Consider the following 24610-nt stretch of genomic DNA (forward strand, 5'->3'; position numbering starts at 1 on the left):
ATTGGGTCACTGGGAGCTGCCTTATACGTTTTGTCTACCCTGGTGTTGAGAATTCTGGCCCTGACAGGGTCTTTAAACACCTCTGGAGCATGTTTGAGCATGCCCTTTGGCATTGGCAGGGTGTGAGTGAATTTTTGCGAGGGTGCAAACGTTTTGAGGAAAACATTTTCCTCTAAGGGATCAGAATGTAACTGTACCCCATGGTATAGGGCAGCTCTATTGATGAATTGCGCAAACCCAATATTGTCAACAGGTGGTGATGGCCTAGATGGATAGAGGTCCGGGTCATTATGTGGTTCGGGATCTGTGTTGTAGTCATCCCAAGGGTCTACGTCATGTGGGATGGTATGTGCATCATCATCATCCCCATCTGGGTCTATATTCCCACCCCCATCGGTATCCTCATCGTCTGGTGTTTGAAGTGAGTTGTGGGGAGTGTGGTGGAGAAGGAAAATGCTACTTACCAGTATGCATCTGTTCTTGGCATGTAGAGCTGCAGATCCACACACTGAGCATAGATCGCCATCTGGTGTTGGGCCCGGATGTTTGCACTTGTTTTTGTCTTGGAAAAGTCTTTGGAAGTCTCGGGATAGGTGACTACTCCTTTGGATCATGGGGGCATCGGCTCCATCCTCAGATTGTTTTTTGCCAGCAGGTAAATGATGGAGTTTTGTAAGAAAGAGAAAAGATGCCCATGTATGCTGTATCTAAATAAGATGATACTGGAAGAGATAAAGTTAGCCGCGGAGGCGGGTCGGCGTGTGTGGATCTGCAGCTCTACATGCCAAGAACAAATGCCTAGTGGTAAGTAGCATTTTCCGTTCAAGGCATATGAGCTGCAGATCACACACTGTGCATAGATTGTATAGCAGTACCCACCTCTAGCGGCGACCACCAGTATCTTTTGCAGTGGTTTGAAATAGTGTTTTGAGTACAGCCTGGCCCACAGTAGCTTGTTGTTTTGTTTGCACATCTACACAATAGTGTTTTGTGAATGTGTGCGGTGTAGACCATGTGGCTGCTTTGCAGATATCATCTAAGGGAATGTTCCCTAAAAATGCCATTGAAGCCCCTATCTTTCGATAGAGTGGGCTTCAGGAGGAACAAATAAGGTGCGTTTAGCTTTGTGATAGCAAATCTGTATGCATTTGACAATCCACCTTGCTATGCCAGATTTGGATATGGGGGTGCCTTTATGTGGTGGTGAGAAGGACACGAAAAGTTGTTTGGTTGTACGAAAAGGTTTTGTTCTTTCAATGTAATAAAGCAGTGCTCTTTTAACATCTAGGGTGTGAAGAGCTTTTTCTGCAACTGTCTGTGGTTGTGAGAAAAATACGGGCAACTCAACAGACTGGTGAGGTGGAAGGGAGAAATAATTTTAGGGAGGAATTTTGGATTTGTTCTGAGAACAACTTTATCATGATGGAGTTGTAAGAACGGTTCTTGAATAGTTAGTGCTTGTAGATCACTGACTCTTCTAAGGGAAGTAATGGCTACTAGGAAAGCAACTTTCCATGTTAGAAACCGTAGTTCGCATTTGTGCAGAGGTTCAAAGGGAAGGTCCATTAGTCTTGTGAGGACAATGTTTAACTTCCACACAGGGGAGGGGGGTACCCTGGGTGGAATTATTCTTTTGAGGCCTTCCATAAATGCTTTGCTGGCAGGTATCCTGAAGAGTGATAAGTGTTGTCTATTTTATAATTAGGCTGCTATGGCAGTGAGGTGTAACCTAATAGACGTGTACGCTAAGTTACACCTTTGAAGATGTAGTAGGTAACCTATGATGTGTTGAATTGACACATCTAAAGGATTGATGGTGTTGTTGTGGCAATATATCACAAATCTTTTCCACTTGGCTGCATAGAAGGCTCCAGTGGTGGGGCGTCTAGCTTCTCTGATAACGTTCATAAAGTCAGGGGGAAGGTTAAGGTAACCGAACTCTAAGACCTCAGGAGCCAGATCGCAAGGTTGAGCTGCGCTGGGTTCGGGTGTCTGATCTCTCCACGGTTCTGGGTTAAGAGGCGTGGGGAGAGGTGTAGTTTTGGTGCGGGACTAGAGACAGTTCCAGCAGTGTTGTTTACCATGGTTGTTTGGCCCATGTTGGAGCAACTAGGATGAGAGTCAATGAGTGTTGCTGTAGCTTTCGCACCACCAATGGAATGAGTGGGAGTGGCGGAAAAGCGTAGGCAAATCTGCCTGACCAGTTCATCCATATCACATTGCCTTTGGACAGTGGGTGTGGATATCTGGTGGCGAAGTTTGGGCATTTGGCATTTTTGTGTGTGGCGAAGAGGTCTATCTCTGGCTGCCCCCAAAACTGGAAAAAGGGTTGAAGTACTTGTGGATGAAGTTCCCACTCGTGAATCTGTTGCGTTTGAGGACTTAACAGATCGGCGATGCTGTTCTGGACTCCTAGAACATGTTGGGCTAGGAGAAAAATGTTTTGAGGAACAGCCCATCTCCAAATGTTTTGCACTAGTTGGGAGAGCTGTAGGGAGTGTGTCCCGCCTTGTTTCTGTATGTAGTACATGGCTGTCATGTTGTCCGTGCGGACTAGGACAGCTTTGCCTGATATCTGCTTTTGGAATGCCTTTAGGGCCAGAAAAATGGCTAGTAACTCCAGGTGATTGATGTGGAGTAACTTTTGTTGTGGAGTCCACGTGCCCTGCATGGTGTGATGTAAAAGATAAGCTCCCCAGCCGGAGAGCGATGCATCCGCTGTTAACACAATCTGTGGAACCGGCTCAAGGAACGGTCGCCCTTTGGAAAGATTCTTGGTGTTCCACCACTGCAGAGAGCGATGCGTGCGGCCGTCCACCAACACCAGCTCTGTTAGCTGGAGTCTTGCGTGAGGCACTATGAATATGCAAGAGGCCATCATCCCTATGAGTTGCATGAACACTCGAGCTGGAAGAGAGTGTTGCAGCTGAAATTTTGTTAGAAGGTTCTGCATACTTGCTATCCTGACCGGACTGGGGTAAGCAAGTGCTTTGGAGGTGTCTATTGTGGCACCGAGGTACTGTTGTGTGTGGGACACTTGTAGATGAGACTATGCGTGATTTACTGTGAACCCTAAGTCGCGGAGTAGCTGGATTGTTGCGTGAGTGTGACGTACACACTGATTGTATGAGTTGGCTTTTATGAGCCAATCGTCCAAGTATGGGAAGACGTGAATGTGTTGTCTTCTCAGGTGAGCTGCAACTACCGCCAGACACTTGGTGAATACTCTGGGTGCCGTGTTGACTCCGAAAGGGAGTACCTTGAATTGGTAGTGCTGGCCATCCACTATAAACCTGAGATATTTTCTGTGAGAGGTGTGAATGGGAACATGAAAGTAGGCGTCCTAGAGATCTAGAGTGTCAAGGAAGTCGCCTTGGGACAGGAGAGGAAGGACCTGTTGAAGCGTGACCATGTGAAAGTGGTCTGAGTGTATGTAGAGATTTAGGTGATCTGAGGTCTAGGATAGGTCTCAGAGATCCGTCCTTCTTTGGGATGAGGAAATACAGGGAGTAAACTCCTGTGTTTTGCTGATGCAGGGAGACTGGTTCTATTGCATGTTTTTGTAGGAGGGAGATTACCTCCTGCTTTAGAAGTGATAAATGTTCTAATGACATTGGGTAACCTGTTTGAACGATTTGCCTCACCCACCTGTCTGTGGTGATGGTGTTCCAGACAGGAAGGAACTGTAGTAATCTTCCCCCGACAGGTGTAGGATGGTCCGGGGGGAGCAGAGGGAAGTCATTGGGTAAGGGTGGAGTCAGAGCGGGTGTTGTTAGGTCTGCCTCTAACTTTGTTATTATTGCCTCTGTAGCCTCCTCTCTGATAACCCTTGGTGAATGTGATTTTGGTGGGAGTTTTGTAAAGAGGGGTTGTCTGAGGAATAGCCGTTGGAGTTGCCTCTGTAAGAGGAGCGACGAAAGGAGCGTCTGGGAGCTTGCGATTGAAAGGCTCCCATTGATTTAGCCGTGTCTGTGTCTTTTTTCATCTTTTCGAGAGATGAATCCACGGTAGGTCCAAACAAGTGTTCCTGGTCAAATGGCTGATTGAGAATGGAAGTTTGTACTTCAGGTTTAAAGCTGGAAATGCGTAGCCAAGCGTGTCTACGCAGGAGAACACTCGTGTTTATGGCTCTGGAGGCGGTGTCTGCCACGTCTAGAGCGCAGCGAATGGAGGTGTTAGTAATGAGTTTACCCTCTTGTATGAGGTTGTTAGCCCTGGTTTTATATTTGTCAGGCAGGTGTTGCAATAGGGTCTCTAACTGGTCGTAGTGCGCCCTATCATACCTAGCTAACAAGGCTTGCATGTTGGCGATAGCCATATGTTAGCTGCTTGAGATGCTGTGCGTTTACCGGAAGCGTCCAAGAGTTTTGACTCCTTGTCGGGAGGTCCAGTGGTCTCTTTTTGGAAATGAGAATCAGTGACCAGTCTTTGGATCTTTAAGAAGAGTCTTTTGGGTGGGATCTGGCTTAAAAATCTCTTCTGTGGGAGGCATGTCCTTCGGTGCCGATATTTTCGGTTCCGAATGCTTGCGGGGCACCGACTGTAGAGCGGTTTTGTGCTCTTTGGGCTTGGACCCGTGAGGTTTTGAAGTGTCTGTAGGAGTTTGCGGAACTGGTTGTTTTTTCAGTTCATTTACAAAATGGAGCCAAGGGGGTCTTAAAGGCAGGTCGCCCCCCACTCATAATCATATACACAAAAAGACCTGCCTCGTACACCAATCTTAGTTTTAAGCTCAGAGAGCAATCGATACTTTCTACTCAACGTGCTGGCTATTGTTCAATTTGTTGCCTATTAGCCGTTATTGCTAAAGATCAGTTGCTACGGAGTACTGATGTCTCGGGCTATAAAAATGCCTGAAAACTAGGTGAATTTGACAAAAGGTTCCCCTAGAAACCTATGAATCCCCCCACCACTATGTGTGAGGAGAAAAAGGAAAGGAGAAAACAACAGTCTCACAGTCAACAGCACCATCAAAGATTGATGTCCGTTCCAACGCCTCAAAGAAAAGAAGTGCAGAAAAAATGAGGATGGTAGTGCCTCACAGAACTCGAAACGTGACACTGATGAGATATATGAATCCGCAGGTTGCGGGCAAGCAACTCAGAAGCATCTGAGGTAGCACAGACCCTCGAGTTTCGTGGGGTTAGGTATGCTGTAAGTGAGCAACCCTTACGGTCCTGACAGATATCACACTGGTCAGCACAAGTAAAGCAGAGAGGCTAGTCGACCCTAGCCCTGAAGAAGTTGCTGCCAATCTGTACAGGCAACGAAACATGTCGGTTTTTAGGGGACAGCCACACAGCATTGAATAAAAAGTCTCACTTAGCTAGTGTGGGTCTGCCCGGTTTTAACTGGGAGCACTTAGGGTCCTGATCAGACTCATTCTCCCTAGTCTTAGGGTCGACACCCCTTTCTTTCCTTCTTTTCCTGTACACAGACACAGTTTAGATTATTAGTTCATTCCACAATAGGTATTAGAATAGATGCTAGACCTGTTATGTCACTTTTCATTTTTCACTTTGGATGGTAGTTGCCGATGATGAGAAGGTGAGGTAACGGACGAGTACCTGTCCGCTTACACCTCGTGGGGGTTACGTCCTTGAGGCACTACCATCCTCATTTTTTCTGCACTTCTTTTCTTTGAGGCGTTGGAACGGACATCAATCTTTGATGGTGCTGTTGACTGTGAGACTGTTGTTTTCTCCTTTCCCTGCCTTTCCTTTTTCTCCTCACACATAGTGGTGGGGGGATTCATAGGTTTCTAGGGGAACCTTTTGTCAAATTCACCTAGTTTTCAGGCATTTTTATAGCCCGAGACATCAGTACTCCGTAGCAACTGATCTTTAGCAATAACGGCTAATAGTCAATAAATTGTACAATAGCCTGCACGTTGAGTAGAAAGTATCGATTGCTCTCTGAGCTTAAAACTAAGATTGGTGTACGAGGCAGGTCTTTTTGTGTATATGTTTTTTCAGTTCCAAATGCGTTTTCGGCTCCGAAGTTTGAGAGTCTGTAGTCTTCGGTAGCGGCTTTTTGGTCGGTTCTGATGCTTTTTTTGGAGTCAAGGGATTGGTGCCAACAGGTTTGGGTGCTGTGTGCGTCGATGCGGAGGCAGTACTGGGCACCGAGGAGGAGTGTGGTGTCTTCTTTTTCAGTGCCGGGGTCAGAGTTTCGGTACCGACGGCAGGCTGACTCAATCCCGAGTGGCCTGAAGGCTTTGTTGTTGTCTTCTTGGCCGGGCCCGGAGGCGGGGCGTGAAAAGTACTTTCTCAGTGTGCACCTGGGCCCGAAGGTGAAGGTGTGACCGAAGCCTTTTTCGGTGGTGGGGGGAGGGGTTCGGGGTCGACGGCAGTACTTAAGACCCGTTGCCCAGGAGTGATGTCTTCGATGTCGGAGTCCGCTTCGGAGGCGCTGACGAGGCCTTCTTCGACCCGCTCCTGTTCTGGTACATCGACACCCACTTGGAAGACGTCGTCGGGGATCGAAGTCGACAAGCGAGCCATTCTTCTTCAGGCTCGACGCTCTCAAATGGTCTTTTTGGAGCGGAAAAAGGGCACAAGCTGGACAGTCTCTGGCCTCGTGCTGCGGCGAAAGGCAGAGGTTACACACCTCATGCAGATCTATGTGTGGGAATTTCGACCCACATTGAGGACACTTCTTCAATGGAGTCCTTTCCATGAGCCAGATGTAGAGACCCAGGTAGGCCCGAAGGCCTTCGTCGACGACCGGAATCGAGGACTTCGATGTTGGTGAGATGCGCGAGGATCGGGATCGCGATCAAAAACAATACTGTAGAAAAGGGTGAAGGGTTGCGCGTTGAAAGTGGGATCGGTAACGATACCGAGCTGGAGCGCGATAAACACCTCCGAGCCTGATGGCGGAAAAAAACAATCTGAGGATGGAGCCGATGCCCATGCGCACTATGATCCAAAGGAGGAGTCACCTATCCCGTGACTTCCAAAGACTTTTCCAAGACAAAAACAAGTGCATATATCCAGGCACAACACCAGATGGCGATCTATGCTCAGTGTGTGATCTGCAGCTCATATGCCTTGAACATTAAAAGATTTGGATCAGCTGGAGGAGGAGAAGGAGGTGGAGAGGTGTTAGTACTCATCTCCTTTCGCTTCAAAGGTATTTCAGGTTCCTCTGAAGTGTCCTGTTTTCTCTTTTTTGGAGGTTTTGCGACGACTTTACCAGTCTGTGGAGGACGCCCAAGGGTCCGGTTCTTCGCTGGTGCTGCCCCTGCTGCTGCCGTGAGCGGAACGGCCAACTTTGACAGTCGTAAGCCGTGAGGGGAATGGCCAACATTGTTACTTGCAAGCTGTGAGGGGAATGGCTCAAACTACAGCCCCCAGCAGCCCCCGCACCTTTGACGCTGAAACCGCGCCCAGAGGCGCGATAAGAACACCGCTGACCTCCCGCAGCGCAGGATGTGTGCAGGCGTGTCCAGGACAAGGGCAGGCCCATCTTGCGCCCGTCAGCAACAGGAAGAGGCAGGGCAGGGCCACAACTCTTTGGCCCACCGTGTAACATCTGTCTAAGTGGGTAAGATCTTCCGATTTTATTCTGCATATTGTATTGGCCAAGTACCCAATCTACCACCAGGATACATTTGTACCCTTAGACTTGGTGTTGAGCTTTCTGAATATCACTGGGGGAAGGAAAAAAACCAGCCGGAGGGTACTGCCAGCTCATTTGCCAACACGATTGGGGTCTTATTTGACTGTGACACCACATCCCTGAGATACCTGAGATACCAATCTTGCCTGGTCCCCCCTAAATTGGCATTCTCGCAGAAGTTGGACGCTCTTGGAAAGACTTGGACACTTAATTGTGTGATGGCCGTTTAAAACTAAGCTTGCGTCTTGGGTGGTGGTAGCATCATTTTCTTTGTTATTGTGGGTTAGGTGCTGTAGTTGCATTAGATTGTAAATGGGGAAACGTACATGTCTCCCCAAATCAAAAACCACCAGTGTACCAACATTCCCTCCAACCTAGATTGATAAAATGCTGCAGAGAGCCATAGGGGTGGTTAATACAGAAACTGAGCTGACAGAAAGGAGATTGTCATCTACACCTGACCTAATTATTCCAATGTTTGATCCACCTGCCCTGCTAATTCCTTCTCAAACTCCTCCAGTAGACTCACCACCACCACCTCCCCGAGATGTCCCAACCAGGAAAGCCGCCCGAAGAGTTAGGAACACTACTAGTATTCCAAAGAATGGGAAACGAAAGCAAACGTGGCAGGACCAAAAGAAAAACTCTGTGAGGATGTTGCAGTCACCATTAAGAGGGTGAAGGGCAGGAAAAAAACCAAAATAGCCTTTTATCCCCCAGAGCAGGCTTGAATTCCCCTCCTTGGGCATCAGACCTGATGGCTGAATTGAAGAATCAGCTAAGAGTGATTGCAAGAGAGGATATGGCTCCCTTACTCAACCATTCAGATAAACTGATAGCAGTTGGGGAGAATATATCACTTAATTCCAACTTAAATCCCTCCTGTCCATCTGAAAAAGGGATAGACATGGGCTGCAAGGCGGACACTCTCGTCCTAACACCTCTGGACGGGGTGGGTGGGCAAGCTCATGCCGGTCCCAAAACAACTCCAGAGACAAGGGACTTGAGCGCCAATCACCAACAGGCAAGCACGAGTCCTAATTTTGCTAATGGGACACAGACTATACATTCCCCTATAAGGGATTGGGATAAAATCATCCTCTCTCTACCTGGGCCAAGTGGGAAACTGAGCAGGCAGGCACCGAAACAGCTAATTTGCAGACTATAAATCTACCCCTTGCCTGTTCCTCGTATGTAGTCATATTGGCAGGAATCCCTGTAATTACATCTAATAAGAGGGAAACACAACTTGACCGTAGAAATAAATGTCTCTTATGGCTTGCAAAGCACAGACAGTTTGATTATGGAAGGGCAGGGGAAATTTTGATGGTTCGTAGGGTAGGTTGGGTGGGAAACCGACAAAAACATGTTCAAGGGGACTGCGTAGTAATTAATTTCAAAAATCCCAATACTGTGACCAACCTACTTAACAAGACTACTTACACCCAGGATACACCGACAGGAATTAGACTCTACCCTCTGGAGTTCTTCTACATCCAGCACCAAATGCCATCAAGTGGTTACATCCCCTCCACTATCCCGAGATGGCAAGCAAGACCGCAAAGGGAGGGTGTGAGAAAGTGCCATCTTTCTTGCATGGTATGCCCCCACTTTTTGCTGAATGTACTTTGACTGCGTGTGCCCTGGACTCCGGCCAATCAGGTGCCCAGGGCCTATGTTCCTTCCCTAAAACCTAAAACCCAAATTGGCAAACCCTGGCCACATGTCAGCCCCTGGTAAATGGTACCCTAGGTACCCAGGGCCTTGTGACCAGGGAAGGCCTCTAAGGGCTGCAGCACTATTTGTGCCACCCTTCGAGACCCTGTACCCTTACACACACTGCCCTTGAAGGCTGAGTGTCTGGGTACAAGACAAAACAAAGAGTCGACATCGCACACATCCCTGTGTGCCATGCCCACAACCTACACTGCCCTGGCATACATCAGCCACCCCTATAGCTGGGTGCCCTATGCCAGTGGTGTGGGCACAGGAGCATGAGCCCTGTGCCCCTACAGTACCCAGGTCCATTCCTGGGCACTGTTAGTGCAGTGCTGCCATTTAAGAGTATATGGTGCTGGGATCTCGTCAAACACGAACTCCACAGCACCATAATGGCAACACTGAAAACTGAGAAGTTTGGTATCAAACTTCTCGGCACATTAAACCCGCACTGATGCCAGTGTGGGATTTAATGTACAAAGCACTACAGAGGGCATCTTAGAGGTGCCCCCTGAAACCTAACCTACAATCCACATCTTGTCTGAGAGGCTGCCTAGGCTGCCACACAGCAGACACGTTGCTGGACCCCTGGGTAGGGAGCCATCCGCCCTCCTGGGCCTGAAACAATGCACATCCTGGGCGAGGTGCTAGGTCTCCTCCCCCAGGATGGGCAGGGGGAAGCTTCAAAGGCATGCTGCCTTTGTGAGCTTCTCCAGGCCACTTGCTGTACTCAGCAACTGGCCCCCACCGGTTCTGACCCCCACTCTGGCGGGAAGACTGGCCGGAAACTCCAAGTAAGGAAAGGGGGTGTGCCAGCCCCTGCCAACCCCACCCCTCAGGTGGGGGAGGCGAGGTGAAGCACATCTCCGGGCTCTCGCCATTTTGAAGATGGGGAGCCCTACCCAATCAGGACTAGGCCACTGCCCCCCTCCCACAGGAGAGTGGCAGGATAGGGGGTGTACCCACCCCAGGACAGGGACCCAGTGGTCCCTGCCCTCTACCTACCTGTAACACCCCTAAATTTTGTATTTAGGGGCACCCTGAACCTTCCTTCCTCAGATTCCAGATTCTAAACTAGCAAAGAAGAACAAGAAGAAAGAAGACCTGCTGTGCAGCTGCTAAGAAGAGGAAGACACCAACTGCTTTGGCCCCAGCCCTACCGGCCTGTCGACCCTCGAACCTGCTCCTGCTAAATCCCGGCACCTCCTGCGGCCAGCAACGTCACAAACCCCGGAGGACCTGGCTATCTTGTGACTCTGAGCACCTGGGACTCCCATGAGCAGTGGCTCTGCTCAAAGCAAGCTTCTAACCCCTGGCATCAGCCCGGAACCGCGAACCCTGCACACTCTGCACCCGCCAAGCCTGGCCTGTGCCGGAGTGGACAAAGACCCTGAGGACGTCCCCCCGGCGACTGTGACCCCGAATCCTGCACCCAAGGACCCACCTCGAAGCTCCTGACGACGCCTGCAGCCTCAGAACCAGGGACTCCCCAACCGCGATCAATAGAGGGTAAGATTTCCCGACATCAAAAGGCACACCTGCACCCGGCGCCCTGCGGCCCCCTGTGCCCGACTCCTGGGTACCTACCTATCCTCCAACTACCCAACTTACCTCTCGAAGTGGTGGTGGCACCTGAAGAATCTTCGTCCCCGAGCTTGCAGCCTTTGTTCGTCCTTGAGCTTTCCCATTGAAATCCATTGAGCGCCCGAAGACTCAAAAGCACCCTGCACCCAGCCGCCCGAGTGGCCCTGGCAGTGTAACTTCTACTCCTACCTACTTCCCCACTTGCCCTGAGCAAGTGACCAGGAGCTCAGCTCCCACAGCCGCGTGGCCTGCTAGTCAGCAGCCACCAACCAAGGCCTCCCATAGGATAACATTGGGCCTAACTCACTCTGCTCCCGGCTGCCCCTGTGCCGCTGAGGGTGTAACAACTGTACTTACCTGACCCTGGGAGACCCCTGAGTCTATGCCCAGAACCCTTACTCTGCCAGTCGAGTACTTACTCAAAAGCCAATTACTCACATTTCTTCCATAGGGTAACATTGACTGGCTTCTTCTGAAATTTCTTCTAAGTGTGGAGTTTCTAAACTTTAAAATATTCACCTAAAATCAACCGAGTAACGAAAACGGAAATACTCACCTGCAATTAGGAGAGATCCCAGTGCTGGATCTTGGTGCCCAGCACTGACCCTGAAAAGTACTTACAACCGTTTTTACCATTAACTCAATTTTCTCCAATAGGAAATCATTGACTGTTTCTCTTTGAAATTTATTCGAAGTGTCGATTTTTGCTAACTACAAATATTCTTTAAAAATCGTACCAACTGTGAAAACGTAATTACTTACCTGTTTAGATAGATGCCCCAGTACTGAGCCTAGGAGCCCAGCACTGGATTACAAAAGTAACGAGAACATACTTTACCCGTAACTTGAATTTTCTCCCATAGGAAACCATTGACTGTTTTTCGATGAAATTTCTTCTATGTGTCGATTTTGCAAACTTATAAATATTCCTTAAAAATCGCCTGTATAACTTTAACGCAGTTTCTCAACTACTTTCAGGTGGTACACTAGTGCTGGATCCAGGATCCAACACTGACCTAGAAAAAGTAACCATAACCCCACTTACCTGCTAAGTGAATTTCCTTCCATAGGATAACATTGGTAATTTGATTAGCAAAAGTTTCTAAGTGTCAACTTTTAAAATAGCTAAATATTGCTTAAAAATCACAACAGTAACTAAAACGAATGTACTCATTTGTTTCCAAGAACTGTCCCAGGAATGAATCTAGGATCCAGTCCTGGAGTTAGAAAAGTAATCCTAAAAGTAATCAAGTGCACCTAACTTAAAATTCCCATTGAGCTCAATGTATTATTGTGTTTGAAATTGTGTTGCCTATTGCAACAAAACTGTAACTATTATCTGCAAAAGTCAATTGCCTATTGCAAAGGATTTAACTAAAGCATCTCATTCCGAGAAAGTATATTTTGATACCTATTGTTGGTTCTAAAAATAAAACAACCATGTATTTTTTATACAAACCATTGGCCTAGAGTTCAGTTCTTGAGTGTGTGAGACCATTTGCTGACTGGGTGTGTACAACAAATGCTTTACACTGTCCTCTGATACTGCCTTACTGCTCGACCAAGCTACCACTTTAGAGAGTAAGGTCATACCTAACTTTAACCTCTATCAGCCCCTGGGGTACTGTGGACTCTGTACACCCTGTACCTATTAAGGAACAGTATATACAGAGCCACTTTCTCACAGAGGGTGGATGGAATGTTCCCCCCTAGGCCCTTACTATTTAACACCCCAGTGGATGAGGTAGATTAACAAGAGGGATAGGATTTCTGGATCACAGGGGCACGATTCTAGATGCGAAAAGAGCAGTGGGTCGAGGTTAGCTATATTAGCTAACACTATAGATACAACACAGATGGTCGATCCAGAAGGTAGTAGGTTACAAACCATTGGGCCTTCTGTTACCCCACTACTTGCTCCGGTGGATAAATTATCCAGAGATGGGCAATCTATGTCAGGCACTGACGAACGCCGCGCCTACCACGTCCCAAGTACATTACTACAGTTCCCATGAGGCCTTAGGTCAGGCGTAATTCTACTGTTCCTGCCGTCTTGTGTTTGCGGCATTGGCTGTGGAGCATTCCCGGAGGAGTGCGAACGTACCGATACAGGGTTATCGGAGGTGCACGGCAGGGCTCTGAGTGCACGTGAGCTCTGCGTGAACATCGTCTTGGAAAAGGAAACCTTAAGGTATTTCTCAGACGAGTAGTCGGAGCGGGGTTACACAAGGCTGTATCCCGTCTCCTTCACCTTACTCTGTTTACGCCAGGAAGCGGCGCAACTTCCATGCTGATTTTGTTTGTTTCATTTTGCCTTCTTGGATTAGTGTTCAATTGGGATTGTGAGGACGCTCTATCCTGTTTTGTTTTCACTAACCTTATTCATACTGTGAAGTGCATTTAAATGTAAACTTCCTTGCTGATTTTATTTGGTCATTGCTTATTGGATTAGTGTTCAATTGGGAACGCGAAGACGTGCCAGGTGCACGTACATAACATTTTCTTAACTTTCCAGACCCAGTCTTGATTATGTTTGCATATAGAAGACTCAGATGCAATGCATACATCACTTGTTTCTTTTGCAGTCCAAGGGGGTATGAGTGAGGTGAGAGACAGTTTAGCGAGAGTATATTGCAGAGTGTTTTTGAATTGGTTATGATTGATAACCTGTATATATTTTGTCTTGCTAGGTATAAGCAGGGATATTAATGGTCTACTCTGAGTTTAGCCATTATAAAGGACAGCTGCTAGAAAATTAAAGGTATTTATTCGAAACCTAGCGAGACGTATACCGAGAGTAGAGGTGTGGCTGGAGATTTATTGTGTCTTTTTCTTTTCACAGGTTCTATTCCCTGCTGTACCCTTTCCTATCCCTATCCCTCACCTGATCCCTTCATTATTCCGTGTATGTTTACAAACGGAGTTGGGGAGGTCAGAAGGTGGAATTTTTGAGCATTGTTCCAGTCCTGAGGAGCTGGGAGTTACGGGTCGTGACAATCTACAGGGCCACTAGATACTCACCACTCGATTATAGCAAGGGATTTTGAAAATCATAGTACTAGCGCTCCTAAGGCACTCACGGGCAATAAAGGGCAAGGCAATAGCTTGAGGATTCTATCCTGGAATTTGGCAGGACTTAAAAAATAAACTACCTTGCCGAGACTGGGCGCTCTTCATGGACGATCAGGATATCTGTATGTTCCAGGAAACCTGGGCTATGGAAGATTTCCAGAGGTTGGGCTTTGCAACTTTCAATATCTTAGCTACTTCAAGAGGTAGAGGCAGACTCTCAGGGGGCCTGTTGATCTGGGTGAGATCACACTTAGGCTGTAGAGCCGATCAACTCCCAACCCCCTCGAGTGACATACAGTATGTCTTGCTTACTTTCCCTTCCAAGATAAAAATTGCCCTTATTAATGTCTACTCTCGACCCGTTCCCACCGGTCAAGAATCTGCCACCGTAGACCAACTGGGTCTTTTTACACCTACTATTGAACCAGCCACACGTTTGATCGTTGGGGTGATTTTAATTGCCAATTCGAACCCCTTACTGACTCAAGTAATACCTCTCCTGGTGAAGATCTACAATGGCTAATCCCAGACCCACAAATCCAACCTATTAAAGCCTGGTCCCCACTGGCATTGCAGCTCAACTCAGTTATGCTAGTACACTCGTCAGGAGCATGCAACGGCCGAACAAAGTATGAAACACACCAGGGCAGTTAACGTTTAATAGAGTAGGCCAAGCTTCTCTGCTGGACTATATTCTGGTGGAAACCGCATTATGGCAAAAGGTTAGTGATTTCTATGTCATCACGAGGACGGAGAGTGACCATAATGCCCTGATTTTGGTTCTGAAGTCATTGAATTTGGGTCCCTCCAACTCCCAATCCACTTCTATACCTGTGAAGAGTGTGTTAAGTTTAACAAACAATAGAAGGAAAGTTAGGTGGGAGAAATTCCAACAGTCCCCCCATAAGCTGGCAACAGTTTACCAACTCAGGGCCCGATTCACAGAACTAACTTAAGACAAAATCCTAAACTTACTACTTTTGGTATTCACAGATATTAGGATTTTGCCTTAAGTTTGACTTAAGACAAACTTAAGAAAGACTTAAGACAGACTTAAGACAAACTTAAGACTGACTTAAGACTGACTTAAGACTGACTTAAGACAGACTTAAGACAGACTTAAGTTAGGATTTTGTCTTAAGTTTGTCTTAAGTCTGTCTTAAGTCTGTCTTAAGTTTGTCTTAAGTTTGTCTTAAGTTTGTCTTAAGTCTGTCTTAAGTCTGTCTTAAGTCTGTCTTAAGTTTGTCTTAAGTCAAACTTAAGACAAAATCCTAACTTCTGTGAATACCAAAAGTAGTAAGTTTAGGATTTTGTCTTAAGTTAGTTCTGTGAATCAGGCCCTCATACTTCCATCTATGGTAAAATGTGGGAGGTAATATCTGTAGAGGGCCCGACGTTGGATGCTGGGAAGTTGCCATAATTCATCAAGAGCTATCATCAGAAGACATATTCTTCTCAACAGTACGCTGTAGGGCAAATACTCAGCTCAAATGTACCTGGTTCAATTCTAAATGCTGTAAAGCCAAGCAGGCCTTATTGGATGATATGAAGGCAAAGGACAAGCCACGCATCAAACTAACCCGGGTACTGTACAAAGTAACCACTCAGCAGGAGAGGAAAAATTGGGAATTGGATAGATGGGACAATCTCAAATTCGCACTATTGAACAAGGACATGAAGTCCTTTTGGGCCATTGAGAGATCGGGAAACACCCAAGAGAAGCCAGCAATTGAGCCAAATATTGCCTCTGAAGTGTGGGAGAAACATTTTCTTACTCTTTACACCAGCCATGAAAATATAACTGAAGCTCCTGTTCCTCAGAAAGTAACCACCGAGCCATGCCAGGGGGTGGCGGAGGAGATTACCTTATCTGAAGTGGCGTGTGCTAAATACAAGCTCCATAGCAACAAAGCTCTAGGCCTAGATAAACTACCATTGGACTTATTTTGGGAGGAACCAACAATCTGGGGACCATATTTGTGGACCCTATTTAACGCCATCTTGAATGGCATGGATCCGCCCGATACTTGGTGCGGGGCAGAAATTGTCCCAATTTACAAAAAAGGTTGCCACCAACTATAGGGCAATCAGATTGATCGATGTTTCCCAAAAACTCTTTGCGCGGGTTCTTCTTGATCACCTCCAGGTATGGATGGAAGAAGAGGAGATACTGAGCCCTGACCAGGCCGGCTTCGGGAAAAACACCTCAACCATCGACCAGATATTCAGACTCCAATTTTTTTTCTGGAAAACGGTGGCAATAGAGGGTGGCAGCCTCTATTTAATATTCGTTGACCTGAAGTCGGCTTTTGATCTTGTACCCAGAGAGAAACTCTGGGACGTACTCAGAGACTTGGGTATCCCACCTTATCTCCTTAACATTCTTATGAGGCTCCACACAGAAAACTTTGTGCAAGTGAGATTTGGGAAACACGGCAAACTTACTCCCCGCTTTCCTGTTAACAAAGGGATACGCCAGGGTTGGGTGCTGGCCCCTACCCTATTCTGCCTATTTGTTAATGGTCTTATTGAGCAACTTAGAAAAGTCAAGGATAATGATGCCCCTAGGCTAGCATAGGGCAAGGTCCCAGCGCTGATGTTTGCTGATGACACCCCCTACTTTCAAAGACACCAATGGGAATCCAGCGCAATCTAGAATGATTTAACACCTTTTGTAAGACTCGGGGGCTGGAGATAAACACATCTAAGACCAAGTATATGGTGTTTAATCCTGTTAATACATCTCGCCCAAATCCACATTTGAATGGCTTCCCCGTTGACAGAGTGACGGTGTCCGATTATCTAGGCGTCACTCTGACCAAGCATCTAGATTGGGAACCGCAGATGGCTAAGGCCAGCCTCAAGCTAGCACAGACAGTGGGAGGGCTTATGAAACAATACAGATCCTCACCATTCAAACCAGTGGGGCCAATAGTTGAAATTTACAAAACCCAAGCACGGGGTGTCACACTGTATAGGGCAGAACTGTGGGGGCATCGTCCTAGCACTAGTTTGAACAAAGTGGAGAATAACTTCATGAGGCAGCTATAGGTCTTCCCCTCAGCACACCTCTCACTCCCTTGCGTTTGGACTTGGGTATTAGGTCCATTAATGAAGAGTTGGCCCTTAGACCTCTGATTTTTTGGTGCCACCTTTGGGTGACCCCAGAATTGGTCAATTGCCGATCTAAGCTCAAAGAGCTCTTGAGTATCCCTGGTATCACTAAAATACCCTGGTTTAACTATATTAGGGATATCTGTATACAGCTGGGGAAAGTGGACCTATGAGGATCACCTGAGGAGTCATGTCCCCTAATCCCAAGGTTGGAATTGGTAAGAGCCTGTAGATCTTATAGGCTCTCTGTTGTCCAGGAAAATCCACTTTGTGGCCGATTAACAGCAGAGTTTTTATTGATAAAAGATGAATACAAACTGGAACTTTTCCTGGACAACATCCAACCAACCTTGGCTAGGAAATTGTACATGCACCTTAGATTAGGGACTTTGCCTCTCCATGCCAACACAAGCAAATGGTCCAAAACTCATACTGGTGAATGCCCCGCCTACAATTATAAGGAAGAAACTGAGTTACAAGTCCTTTTCTTTTGTCCTGCATATGCGTTATCTCGCCGGCGTTGGCTCATCTAACTCTGTAAGAATTTGGGCTTTGTGCAATGTGCTGAGGCATACAGAGTACTAAAATACGAGTCCCATGTACCAATTGTTTTCGCCGTTTCCCGTTTTCTTAATTCTATGTGGCACGTGCAGCGGACTTTTTTAACTTAGGAACGCTTTAGTAATGTATTAGTCTATCCTTTCCACTTTGATTTCCAGTCATTTTATTGGTTTTAAGTATTTATTACAAACATTTGCACTGTAACGAAGTTTGAAGATTGTTCTTTTCATAAGATGACTGCAAAGCATTGTTGAATCGCATAAGGACTTGGCCCAAAGATTACCTAATGTTCATTATACCACGAGTATTGGGGGTCCTCTGGAAGCAAGTTGGCTACATTGCAATGCGGAAACATTTTCTCGGTTGTGCACTACATATGAAGAAATTGTATATATTTTATTGTGTATTTTTTTTTATATGTGCTTTTATGGTCTTTGTGACTGAAATAAAGTTGATTGGAATGGAATGAATGGCTAAAAAGAGTTTTTTGTTTTGGATCCGAAAAGTCAGGTACAGACTGTGTGGGTAAAATGTATTTTTTCTGTGCCGAAGATTTTGGGTCAGAATGTTCTTTGGACCGAGTCTCTGAGGCTTGTTGCTTGGGCACTTTAGGTTTTATAGGAGTTTGTGGCTCCAAGCCTTTTTTTGAGTCTGGCGATTTTTTCGGTTCCGACGATTTTTTCAGCTCCGAGCCTGTGTTCGGCTCCGGAGATTCTTTCGGTTCCGACTGTTTGTCTTTGGTATATTTCGACGCTGAGGGTTTCGGCGTCAGGGCTGTCTTCAGTGCCGACACAGCAGGGCGTGGCACCTCTTTGGTCGTGTGCTTCATTGCCGAAGGTGACTTTTCGGCACCAGAATGGGGCTCGCTCGAGCCTGAGCCAGAAGGCTTGTCTTTAGGTTTCATAGCCAGGCCAAAGAGCGGGGTGTCTGAAACATGTTGCCGGTGTCGACTTGAGGGCGAGGGTGCTACCGGAGCCTTAGATTTGGGTTTTGGGAGGGGGGTTTAGGTACTCACGGACCGGGGTGATTGTCTCCTATTCGACGTAGGAGTGGTCGGCCTCGGAGACAGAGATGTCTTCTTCATCACCTTGTTGCTCTGGCTGGACTGGGATCTGCTCCGAAGATGTCCGGAATCGAGCTGCTTCCGCGAGACCTTTCGTGAGGTCGAGCCCGATGATCACAGATGGTTTTCTTCGACCTGAACGATGCACAGACCTTGCAGTTTCTGTCTTTGTGCTCTGGGGAGAGGCAGAGATTACAAACCTTGTTCACGTCCTTGTGTGGGAACTTAGCACCACACCCGGGGCATTTTTTAAAGGGAGTCCTTTCTATTGACTGCAGGCGCGGTCGGCGCGAATAGGCCCACGGCCCGCGTCGAAGATCGAGGAATTTGTTTTTAAAGATGCGCGTCAAAAGGGAAACGCGATCGAGACAATACCGTCGAGTGGAGAGGAATTGCGCGTCGAAGGGGGGTTCGAAAACAATGTCGACCCGGAGTGCAGCAAATCACATCCGAACCTGATGGCGGAAAAAAATAATCTGGAGATGGAGTCAATGCCCATGCGCACTATCGTCCCAAGGAGGAGTCACCTACCTCCTAACTACAAAAACTTCTTCCAAGACAAAAACAAAGTGCAAACATCCGAGGCCAAACCAGATGGCGATCTATGCATAAGTATTTGACCTGCAGCTCATATGCCTCGAACATGCAGTTTTTAGAGTGAGCATTTGCACAGTTGCTTTGGGTAAAGGCTTGAATAGTGCCTACATTGGTTGTGTGAGCACTACATTCAAGTTCCATATGGGTGCCGGTACCTTTTTTGGTGGTGCACTACTCTTTGCTCAAGGAACCTTTTTAATACCGATGTTGTGAAGAAACTTCTGCCAATGTGGCCCCTTGTGTAAGCCACAATTGCTGCTAAATGAACGTTTAAAGATGCAAATATCAGTTTGTACTCTAGGAGATGTGTTAAATATCTTAGAACAGTTTTGTCTCTTTACACCAAACTGAGTATCTTGTCCATTTAGCCATATCACACTTTCTTGTTGTTGGCTTCTTTGCTTCTCGTAGGATAGCCATTGTTTTCTCTAGTAACTCTAGTTATCCAAATTGTAAGTCTTCAGGAGCCTTGTTGCCAGCTTTAAGACTCTGGTTCAGGGTGAAGAACTGTTTCTTCTTCCATTGACAGCAGATCTTGTCTCTGGTCAGCTCTGAGAACCTTCATTGTCTCGCCCACTGCAAAGCAATTAGTATCAGGGTCATTCTGCCGATCTTGCATTTTCTGATCACCCTGTGCAGCAGTGGTATCGGAGGAAAGTGCACACAGATCTCCCAACCATTGAGACGCTGCATTCTCCACGGATCGCTGGGAGGGTTGTCTGGAGGCAAAGCTTTGGCATTTTGCTTTCTGGAGTTCCCCATTTCTGAAATATCCTCTTGAGTAGTGTTTGGTTTAGTTGCCATTTGTGGGAACATGAGGCTTTTCTACTCAGTCTGTTTGCCTTAACAAAAGTGTTTGCCCGGTAGATGGACTGCTAAGATTTCCACCTTCCTTTGAATCGTCCATTTCCATAGCTTTTGTGCTAACAGTGGTAGGGACTGTGTCGCTCCCTGTTTGTTGATGTAGAACATGTTGGTTGTATTGTCTGTCTGGGTCATTATTGTATTCCCCCACAGCTCTTTCTGAAAGGCTTTTAAGCCTAGGAATACTGTTTTTATCTCCAGGATGTTATGTTGTACAGCATCTTGCTCCTTCCAGACGCCTCACACCTTGAGATTGTTTGTGTGAGCTCTCCATCCTATATGTGAGGTGTCTGTTGGAATGGTCATTGTAGGAGTTGGTTGATCAAATGTTCTCCCTTGTGTTATACATGATCTGTTCCACCACGCTATCTCCTTCTCTAGCTTTAGCGGGTCAACCACCAGATCTTCCCAACTCTCTGTTGCTTGTGACCATTGATATTACAGCCATTCCAGTATTGGTCTCATGTGGAGTCTTGTGTTTGGGATCAAATGAATGCAGGAAGCCATCCTTCCTAGCAGATTACCCACTTTCCGCACCGTCGGAGTTTGCCCCTCCCAGCACAGCTGTGTTTCCTTCAACAGTGTTTCTGTTCTCCTCTCGCTGGGATACACTTTCCCTTGGACTGAATCGATCCTTGCTCCCAGAAACATCTTCACTTGTTCTTGTTTTGGAAATTACTTTTCCATGTTTAATGAGAAACCCAGACTGTGTCGAGTTGTCATGACTTGATGATGTACTCTTTGTACTTTTTGTGTGAATTTGCCTTTACCAGCCAGTCGTCTAGGGAGGGGTAAGCGTGTATGCCTGGTCTCCGTAGGTGTGCTGCAACTGCTGCTAGGCACTTTGTGAATATTCTTGGTGTGTATCTGATCCCGAAGGCTAGTACCTTGAACTGGTAGTGTTTTTTGTTCCTGCCAATCTGAGGTATTTTTTGGGACCTGCATTCATTGGGTTGTGCAAATAGGCGTCCTTTAAGTCTGCTATGTAATCCCCTGTTTGCAGTTGTGGTATGACGTCCTGTAGGATCCTCATTTTGAATTTTAATGCTTTTATAAATTTGTTAAGAAACCTTAGGTCTAGATTTGGCTGTAGCGTTCCGTCCATCTTAGAAATATGTAGAGTAGTTTCCTTTGTTGATTGCTAATCGTGGTACTGTTTCTATTGCATCTTTACCAACATTTCATCTACATGTTTGAGTAGACGGAATGGTTCCACCTTTGAATGAACCTTTCTTTTTGGTCCCCTGCATGGAGTTGTCTTGTCTAGTTCTATGCAATATCCATACTGTGTTAGGTTTAGAACCATTTGTCAGAAGTGACTTCCTCCAATCCTTAAGGAAGTTTTTTATCTTACCTCTTACTGGTGTAATGTGTAGGCCTTCGAGGTGTTTTATTTTGCACTCCCTGATGTAACTAGAGAGTGACTGTTGGTAAGTAACTTATTTGCAGGTGGTGCTCCTTCCCTTTGTGGCTGTCCTCTTCTGCATGTCCCCCTCAAAAGGACTGCCTTCCTTGTTGGTCTGGTGGGATGTCCCAGATTGGAAGCGGCCCCTTCCTGCGGGTCTTCGCGAAGATACTGACCCCCTCCACATACTGCCTCTGAACTGCAGAGCTCCCATTAGCTTGGCTGTCTCATTGTCTTTCTTCAGCTGATAAAGTACTTCCGAACAGCTGCTCATCCTTAAATGGCGCATTCAGGATGTTTGCTTGAACCTCTGGTTTGAACCCTGGTTTGAACCCTGAAATTCTCAGCCAGGCGTGATGGTGTTGAGTTTCTCCTTTCTGTCAGCTAGATGTATCTTCTGCATGCAGTGCTGACTTCAGGCATGCATTGGCGATGTTCTTGCCATCTTCCACAAGGTGTGCTGCCCTCTCCGATATGGTTCTGGGAGATGTTTCAACAACTCCCCTATCTCCTCCTAGTGTTGGTAGGAATGCATTCAAAATTGTGATTCACCACTGATTTGCAGCATTTCTTTCGACCCATGAGGTCCATTCTTTTACTGTCCTTGTTAGGGTATGGTCCTGAAGTCGTTGGAATGTTAACCCTCTTTCTTGCTATTGATGTAATAATTGAGACAGCTGTCACTGTACCCCTATGTAGGCAGGATCTTTTGACGAATACTTATATTTCTTTCTGCCCTTTGCGTGATGGCTCGACATGTGGCAGATTCTCTAAAGGACTCCTTCCCCTAGTCCAAAACACTTGGTAGCATAGAAAAGTATTGACTCTTTGATTGCGTGGGCAGCAGAGTCTCCAATAGGACATGGGATTGTGGTTTCTCTTCTTCAAGTTGAACCCCATACCGGTCCACTGCCTTTTTTATCGCCTGGTTGTAGAGGCCTATGTCATCTGACGGCGATGGTCTTGATAGGTAATTGTCTATCCTCTCTTCTGGTGAGTCAGTGTCTAAGTCTTGCCATTGTGCTTCAGTGTATTCAGAACCCTCTGAACCCTGATATAGTCCTGCCATTTGCTCTTACAGTTCTTCCTGAGCCTCAGGAGTTAGTGGTGGTTCAATGTCTTCGAAGCTTTTCTGACCCTGATTCTTCGATGTTGAGGATTTCATTGGGATTCGAAACTCCTTCAGACTTTCGGCTAAGTCCTTGCGTTTCTGGAGCAGGACCACCATTTCGGCTTCGAGACACCTTTTCTTTCTTTTGATCTCGAAGGCCTGTTCACCATTGAGAATCTCACTCATCTTCCTCTTTGACGTCGAAGAGTCGTTCTTAGACAAATCGGTCGGTGAACTGTGATGGTCTGTTTGCGACCTTTCATGTTTCGACGTTAAAGCGTCCATTCCTCGTCCCTCCTTCGTCTTGGCCTTTTCAGGCGTTTTGCTTGCTGCAGTGTCCCTTTCAAAAGTACTGAGGCATTCCTTGTCTTGGGTTGTGGCTGTGGGTGTAGAGTGCTTTGACACTTAGGCTCCCTTCAAGTTGGATTTTTGCAACTCTGGTACGTTTTTTGTAGATGATGGTTTTCTTACCACGGTTCTAGATGTCTTCTTGGCGCCCTGTGTCTCAGTTTCCCCTTCTGGTCCTTTGGCTCCGTTCTCCTTTTCGTCATTTGAGGGGCCCAAGCTTCGTAGAGATGAGGGTGGGGGGATCTTGTCCCTGAATGATGTGCTGGGCACTCCTCTGCCTCTCTTACCCTCAGGGTCTTTGGTGTGAACATAGAACAGGCGTTGCAGTCCTCACTATGATGGTTTCAGACCAGGTGTTTACGTTCTTTAGATGATTTTCGTAACTTGGGTAGTGGACTTTAGGTGAACTTCTCACTATCTTCGGTTAAGTTCTTCCAAGGATGTAGCCAGACACAACTATGAATAAAATAATCTTAGGATGGCAACCCCAGGTGGAAGGTTCCGCAGGAAGCACGTCCATGTCACAAGGGGACACCAAATGGAGGTCTGTCGACACCCACCAACAAAAAAACCTGTGAGATTTTGGGGAGAATTCCGGACCCAACCACTAGATGGAATAATGCACAGCAAGTGAATCCAGGAAAGATTCATGCTGCAAAACTACCCGGGTTAACACGGTGCCCTGGAGGTACTCTATGTGCCTGGTTCTTCCTCCTGTCCCTGAATGAGAGTTTGTATTCGAGATATCCCAGAGGTGGGTATCACAGTCTCATCAGAGACTGACAGGTGGTTCGGACTGTCAGAGAGCCTGTCCATATACTGAGATCTGCATGGTGTCCTCAAAATGAACTCTAGGGTGGACTTCAGCAACAGACAGCACCGCGGATCAAGCTACAAACCTATTCGAAAGGCCAATATTGTAAATATATGTCAATAACTTCATTCTTTTACACTTTATTCTTTCTCACCTCAAAGCAGAGTTCCCACCTTAAACTGTCTTTTAGTGGGAAACCTCCAAACCCTCACCTTAAGCCTGACCTTAACACTAACCCCACTACAAACAGTCCCCTACCCCATTAACACTCTCACCTTTGGGCCGACAGGACCAACCATCCCAGGGAATCCTTTTCTACCTGGTGGGCCCTGAAATGAAACACAGAGAAGAATCTGAGTCAATGGGCACGGTCAGTGAGAAAAAGAAGGTGTACACATGGTCACTGGGAATGCAAGGTGTATGAATGGTAAGTGAGAAACAGAAGGTGTATGTATGGTCACTGAGAATGGGAAGTGCCTGCATGGTTACGAAATAGAAGGTGTATGCATTGTCACTGAGAATAGAAGGTGTACACATGGTCACTGGGAATGCAAGGTGTTTGCATAGTCACAGAGAAACAGAAGGTGTATGCATGGTCACTGAGAATGGGAAGTGCCTGCATGGTCACGAAATGGAAGGAGTATGCATTGTCACTGAGAAACAGAAAGTGTATGCATGCTTACTGGAGAATGGAAGGGGCATGCATGGTCACTGGGGAATGAAAAGTGTATGCAT

The 24610-nt window shown here is 46.7% G+C and overlaps 1 protein-coding gene across 3 annotated transcripts in view; it reads right to left on the reverse strand.

The window, feature by feature from the left end:
* COL27A1 (collagen type XXVII alpha 1 chain) overlaps positions 1 to 24610 on the reverse strand; it is a 2221286-nt gene that overhangs the window by 1019834 nt on the left and 1176842 nt on the right. For all 3 annotated transcript variants that reach the window (XM_085614179.1, XM_085614180.1, XM_085614178.1), the window contains exon 23: positions 24151 to 24204. In XM_085614179.1, the coding sequence (XP_085470305.1) occupies positions 24151 to 24204 (54 nt within the window). The remainder of the gene's footprint in view (positions 1 to 24150; positions 24205 to 24610) is intronic.

Source organism: Triturus cristatus, chromosome 1_2 (assembly GCF_964204655.1).
Source record: "Triturus cristatus chromosome 1_2, aTriCri1.1, whole genome shotgun sequence".
Taxonomy (NCBI): Eukaryota; Metazoa; Chordata; class Amphibia; order Caudata; family Salamandridae; genus Triturus; species Triturus cristatus.